We start from the raw sequence: 7,243 nt of genomic DNA on the forward strand, positions 1-7,243 counted from the left end.
TGCAGGATCACACAATTCCCAAAATTCTGGTTTCACGACAGGTGTCAAAAAAATAAAAGCATTTCATTCTGTATGAATATGCTTCAAACTAATATTTATTGTCTATACTTTATTAACAACTACATAGCATTAGTATTGCAAAACACATCAAATAGTCGTTTAACTCATGGACTCCCATTGACGGTGCTGCCATTCAGCTGGGCAGGTTGGCGGCGACAAACAGATGAACGTCGATCATCGTCATTGGCAATGAATGAGTTAAAGAGCTATTAGATATTGAGTTAAGAATGTATTTAGAAGGAATTTAATCTATTGTCTACAATAGCGCAAACTGCTCCAACTTGTATAATTATTAATTAATTAATTAATTATTTAAACTACCGGGAAGAGCCCAGCCCAGTGCGTTTTAGTTGTTTAAACGTTCCTATTTTTTTGTTTGCATGATTTTGTTTTAATCAGTCAATTGTCTTGGAATCAAGTTTGAACCTTTTTCTGTCCACGAGAAAGTAAATTATTTGTACGTAATTGGAAGACACCGTCCTGGCTGTTTATTGCAGCACACACACACAAAAATCGCATCTTCTACAGAACAACTCAAAACGAGGACATTTAAAGTTAATAAACTAAAATAATAAAAATACAATAGTAAAATAGCACTATGCTTACATCAGCCCTGTATCTGTAGACATTGTAATTTATTTTCGAGACATGTAAATTAAATGTCAACTCACCTGACATTTTGGGGTTTAATGATTGCTTATTTTAGCGACGTGTTGATGCCAAATGCCTTGTCTCTTCACTTTATTAGCGGCTAACTTAGGCTAGGCTAAGCTAAACAAGTCGCGAAGTGTCAACGTCCTCCAAAACGATGGGTTCAGGGCATGCCCTCAAATGTCCGCCACATTTCAATGGCCAAAAAGTACATTAAACGTAGATCTGCTCGAGGCCGAGGGGGACAAAAAGCATAAAATAAAGGCTGTGAGCCCCGATTGGGACCGCTTTCGGATTGCGACCAATCGCTACTGCGCATGCGCGAAACAACGTCATTTCCTCTCAAGGAACAAGAGATACTACATAATTTGAGTTATAAAACAAACAAGATGATACATGATCGGTGTAAATCAAGTCAGAGTGTAATGGAAGAGTGAAAGTAAAAATTTGAATACGCAAGACTTGCAAGTCCCGGAGATTTAATGGTTAATTTCGGTTCCACTGTTTCGACACGCCTCTGCTCCATTTGCTCGAATCGGAATCGAGCATAACATCTCTATCTTCAAGTCGTCTATAAAGCTTTGAGCCTTGCTTTGGCTTAGCTTAGCTGGCATCGGGGAAAGGAACTAGTCTAGAAATCGTCGAAGAACTATTTTGAAGCTTTGCGCCCTACTTTAACTTAGCCTAGCTAGCAGCTATCAAAAGAACAAGTCATCAAATAGCTCGTTTACGTTTTGCGCCCAGTTTAGCTTAGCCTAGCTAACAGCTATCAAAGGCGCCCCCATCAGAAATCACGCGTGGAAATGCGCAAGAGCAAAACCGGTAAAGTCCCAGGAGGAACTTTTTGACGTCAAACAGGAGTATTCACCCCCAACATGCGATCGTTAATGGGGTGTACATTAAACACTTGATCATGTCACACAGACAGCAAGTGGAAGTGGGCTTGCAGCACAAACATTACATTGAAATATCTTTTTGGTCTTTATGATAATTATTATTCTAATAACAATAATCTGCTTAACATATGATGACCACAACACCCTCAACAAAATTGGTGGGCAAGTAACTATAAAAGCAAAACGGTTTCAGCATGGAACTGAATTGGACACTCATTGATGTCAATGGCAGGCAATACATTAAATACCATCAACTATTTAAAACAACTTTACCATGTTATTAAAGCCGTAACATAAGTCAATTTATGTTTTTAATCATTAAAATGCATTTTCCCTTTCTTCTCATTACATCACAGACAGAGCTTCAACAAGATCTTTGGCTGTGGTCCTTTGACTCTTTCATCTTCAACAACATCACAGAGTGGAGCCACGTATAAATATTTTTGAGGATGGGTTTACATACAATTAACCTTACGGGTACTTCAGCACTTTTGTCAATTGAATCAGTTCAGAAAGACAGCTTTTCACATGAATCCAGCAATGGAGGTGCTATCTTTCATGGGGTAGGTAAAAACTTGGAAATGTAATTTTTGCAAGATTATTATTATTTTTATTTGATCATTGGAATTTCTAAACTGGAAAATTGTAACCATTAATGATTGTCTGCTTGTATCTAATTATCTGCTCTTTATAAATGATACTTTTTGATATTGCATCATCCTTATAATCCCAAAGACACTGTGTTTACGTTGTATAACTGTTTTGTTTTCTAAAGCTCACTTTAATGTCAGTGTTGACTGTGCAATTGAAGAACTCCTCCAGATGCAACCCACTTCTTTGTCAGAGTGGGAGCAGCACATGTACAATGTCGAGGCAAGTCATGTCGAATGGAATCAATATTAGAGCTCATACACAGTTTAAGTGGAGCATATCAAGATAGTTTTGGTGTGTGCTTATGCAGAAAATCTACATGATTTATGCTTTTGGAGAAGGAGAACAAGGTTCCATCCGATATCTCAGCTGAAACCATGAAGCAGTGGTTGCTGAGCAACATGAATGAGTACCAAAGGCTCATGTGAAAATGCACATATGTACGTGGAATAATTAGTCATGTATGCCCATCTTAAAGGTTCTGCAGCTTTGAAACCAAACTGCATCCCAGGATGTTCGCTCTTCTGCAGGAGGTGAGTTCAGAAAAATAGTCAGGATACTGAATCTGGAATTATTTGAATAGTGTGTGCTATAATGCAATATTTCAATGTTTTTTTGGAAGGAGAACTAAATTCACGTGTAAGCATAAGATATTAGAATATATACTGAAGAATTTTGTCCATCGTAGTAGTTTGTATATGCAGTATATTGACATTCAGGTCCCTTTCCATTCACTTGAACGTAGCAGTGTGATGAGGAAGAAGAGTTTGGGGATTTGAAATGAACTGATATTCGAATTGATAATGTGCGATTTTTGCATTTTCATATCCTAATTTTATACTCATATCTCCAGTTGAAATAATCATATCATATGTGTAAATGGTGTGCATTCATTTGGGCCAAATTGAAATACTAGTCAGAACAAAAGTAAAAACTTTCAAGTTGCCACTGCATTGTCAAATTGTAGCAAGCAGACCTTTAACTTGTGACTGTTTATGCATGCAGGCCTGGACGAGGGCAAGGCGAATGTGCCTGAATCAGATACACGGGCAAGTCTGCAAGGAATTCACCCAAGAAGAACACATTTCGCAATTGTACAATAGAAAGGTAAGGAAATGATTGTCTTTACAAAATGACCCACGCGGGACAATTTGTAACCTCCTCTTTTTTTTTCTTGCGAAGGTCACACTCGAAGCCTCCGCAAGTACCTTTCAATCGGTGTCCTGCACACTCCAAAGGACCGTTGTCTCCTCAGGAGGTAGAGGTGGCTCTAAAATGCAAAAATGGTACATCTTTAATTGGAATATCAGTTCATTTCAAAACCCCAAACTCTTCTTCCTCATCACACTGCTACATTCAAGTGAATGGAAAGAGACCTGAATGTCGATATACTGCATATACAAAGACCTACGATGGACAGAATTCTTCAGTATTTCCTAATATCTTATGCTTACACGTGACTTTAGTTCTCCTTCCAAAAAAAAAAACATTAAAATATTGCGTTACAACACACACTATTCAAAGAATTCCAGATTCAGTATCCTGACTATTTTTCTGAACTCACCTCCTGCAGGAGAGCGAACATCCCGAGATGCACTTTGGTTTCAAAGCTGCAGAACCTTTAAGATGGGCATACATAATACCAGTGGCGGGCGGTGCATTTTCTGGTAGCGCCTTCAACGTATCAATCCAACCCTCAAAAACTATTTTATGGCTATAAAACCTCTACTGCAGCTACAGCTGCAACACATAAAAAACAATCAATAAATTAATGCACAAAAATGGGGTAAAATCCACTTCCTAGCAGCATTTCATGATTAAATACAAATACTGGAGCTTTTCAGACATTAAAACCAGGCCAGGGGGTGATTTTCCCGGGAAAAGACAGCGATGAACGTCAATGGCGTACGGGCAAACATTGCCCGAAAATGGGGTAAAATCCAGCCGAAAACAGCATTTATTTATTAAATACAAATACTGGAGCTTTTTAGACATCAGAACCGGGCCCGGAGTATCATTTCCCCGGTAAAAAGACAGCGATGAACGTCGATACGTCCATACGTGAAATGACAAAAAATGCACTAAAATTAGGTAAAATCAACTTCCTAGCATCATTTATTGATTGAATACAAATACTGGAGCTTTTGAGACATTACAACCAGGCCAGGGGGGTGATTTTTCCCGGGAAAAGACAGCAATGGACGTCAATGGTGAAACGCCAAAAATTAAACTGGGGTAAAATCCACTTCCTAGCAGCATTTTGTGATTAAATACAAACACTGGAGCTTAAATACAAACACAAGCTTTTCAGATATCAGAATTTGGCCCACAATTGAAATATTATTTAGGAATATAGCTATATTTTACTTACCAAAAATCCTTTTTACACAATATCCATCCTCCTTTCTTTCTTCCTTCTTTCCTATCGCCATCGAAGTTAATGATGAAAGTCGAGCCTGTCCTGTCATATTTCTGGCATAGTCCGTTTTGAAAATGGCTTTAAATCAAAACAACAATATACTATTTGCTTGTGGAGCTAATTTAGCACACTAAAAGTGCCGCACACACCATTTTCCCGGCTGTAACAGGCTTGCTAGCTTCGGAGTTGACCGCCCTTTCTTAATGATGTCCATTTTTTCTGGAAAAGTCCGTCTGGAAAATAGCTTTGTGAGAGAAATCTGCAACAGAATCCATTTGTTTTTGCCACTGTCGGCCATGTGGGTGGAGTTTGCGATCTCTGCTGCTTTGGCCCGCCTACTAGCCAATCATAGTTTGTGAAAGCAATGACATGTCCCAGCCAGCAAAATGCTAATGCCTATGAAAAATCATTGTGGGGTTGCCAACTCGAAATCTGATTGGTTAAAAGCAACAGTCTAGTTTAATGCAGCAGAGCCCGCAAGAACTGATTGTGCAGGCTTTGAGGCAGATCTGATCTGGCAACAAATAATGGCTGAAATGTGATTGGTTAAATGCTTCAATATGAAAACACACATCTGGAAGCAGTGCAACCAGGGGGAAAAGCAATGAAAGGAAGCTAACAGACCATTTGGAATAATAAGTATTGATGGACAAATTATAATTTGATTCAGATATTTCTTAGGCCAGCAGAGAAGGCCTTGAAGGCCCTGACGGCCCGCCGCTACTGTTCTGTAACTTTAAAGTAACCTTTTATTCACATTAAACATTGCTGCCCACCATGACATATTGTTCTGAACATAAATTATTCTTGTATTATGCTTATTCTTGACATTAACCCTTGTGCTAACAAAATGACACATTTTTTCCTCTTTTTTTTCTTCTTCAACAATCGAACAACAAACTGAAAGTCTCTTGTGCAACTTCTTTGTGTGTGTGCTGTCATTGTCTATGTATGCATGGGTCTGGACTTAGTAAGGGCAGCGTGCAGCCTACACCCTAGTCGAACCTTTGTTTTCATGTATGCTCTTCTACGATCACCAATTCAGTTTAGGCGGTGGCCGTGAGAGGCGGCCACAACGTGTGTAGAATGCCTGGCCTGGTGAGTCGCTGCGTCTCTGCGGTGTCTGGCAATCCTGGTGCCGGTATAGACGGGGTGCGAGGAGCCAGACTGCTTGGGGCGCTGGGGCTTTCCGCACGGTGCGATTCCCCATGGCCTGACCCATGGGCAGTGTCTGCCCGGGCTGATGTCCCTGTTCCAGACTTCGCTGTTCTGGCCCCCTTATTGGCATTATTTCCACCGAGCGCTCTGCCACTCGTAGATCCACGCAGTTGCACCTGTAGAGAGTAGTTACTGCCTAACCCCTCTGTGGGCGTGGATTTCTCGTTTAGCCCTGTGGCTAACACACAGTCCTCAAATTCAGCATGAAAAATGTCCCAGTTCTTTGGCAAATCCCAGAACATTTTCATGCCCTCTGGCGCCGGAATCACATTGTTTGCCATTGCTTCTAGTTTTAGCCAGCCACTCCTGACACCATGTTCCGGATCGTGTCTTTATTCAATTGAATACAAACAGCGCGTAGCATTATGGGTAGAACTGAGAACGTGCTACAATGATGAACCACTAGATGTCGCAAACTGCTCACTATAGAGTACAGTGGTACCTCGAGATACGAGCTTAATCCGTTCCGGGACTGAGCTCGTATGACAAGTTACTCGTAACTCGAGGTAAAGTTTCCCATTGAAATGAATGGGAAACAATTTAATTCGTTCCAACTCTCTGAAAAAAACACCAGAAACAGGATATTGGATTGAAAAAAAATGTTTTATTTCTTATAATTCGCCATATATTGACAAAGTAATAAATAACGAGCGGTTTAATAGAAATAAAGTGTTTAATCTAACTAAAATTGGCCGGATTTCGCCGAGGGGAGAGGGGCTTCGTTTTTTTTTTCCCTCCACACAACGCACTCGTAAACAGAACAAACACTCCACCCTCACGTTCGCTATCGATGGGCTGTTTGCTGTCGTACTATTCCCTTCAAAATATTCCGAAAATGATGCACACAAATGTCCTCACAATCGGAGAACGCACGACCACTTGCCAACGAGCAGCAAGCAGTCTTATCAGCGATCGCCCCGCTGCTCATCTTCTTCTTCTTCTTCTTCTTCTTTTTCACCTCAGGCGCCTGAGGATTACCCTCAGCAGCGCTAGGGCTGCCACTGGAACACGGATAAGTTCATCCAGGGAGTTGCCCAAGCCGCGATGGTAGCGTTCGGTCATTAAGGCCGGACAGCGGAGCCATAAGTGTTCAGACGACTCTGTTTCCTCGTCGCACAGGCGGCAGCGATCCGAGTCGGATTTCTCATGGGAGCTACAGGGGCGCTGGCTAGCGGCTCCTTTTAGCTTGTAGCATCTGTGTTCGCGTCCCATCGAACGGCGCCTATGATAGAGTTGCTACCGGGGATACTTTTGCGAGCACGAGTATACTTCATTACCCAGAAAGCCCTCTTTTCACCGCGCATGCGCGTTGTGCGTTTCCTGGTCTGAATAGCTCATCCGGTGCTCG

General features: G+C 41.1%; 1 protein-coding gene and 1 long non-coding RNA gene across 2 annotated transcripts in view; one reads left to right on the forward strand and one right to left on the reverse strand.

Moving 5' to 3' along the window:
• The window catches only part of LOC144065551 (uncharacterized), a 38,806-nt gene extending 33,979 nt beyond the window's left edge, over window positions 1-4,827 (reverse strand). Inside the window, exon 1 of the mRNA XM_077588505.1 lies at window positions 4,630-4,827. Within this exon, the coding sequence (XP_077444631.1) occupies window positions 4,630-4,726 (97 nt within the window). The 5' untranslated portion in view covers window positions 4,727-4,827. The remainder of the gene's footprint in view (window positions 1-4,629) is intronic.
• LOC144065657 (uncharacterized) lies at window positions 1,069-5,458 on the forward strand. Its single transcript, XR_013297236.1, has 6 exons — window positions 1,069-1,533; window positions 1,964-2,170; window positions 2,383-2,480; window positions 2,569-2,791; window positions 3,264-3,365; window positions 3,441-5,458. It is a non-coding gene; the product is annotated as an uncharacterized LOC144065657 (long non-coding RNA).
• The last annotated feature ends 1,785 nt before the right edge of the window (window positions 5,459-7,243 follow it).

The sequence above is a fragment of the Stigmatopora argus genome, chromosome 20 (genome assembly GCF_051989625.1).
Source record: "Stigmatopora argus isolate UIUO_Sarg chromosome 20, RoL_Sarg_1.0, whole genome shotgun sequence".
Classification (NCBI taxonomy): Eukaryota; Metazoa; Chordata; class Actinopteri; order Syngnathiformes; family Syngnathidae; genus Stigmatopora; species Stigmatopora argus.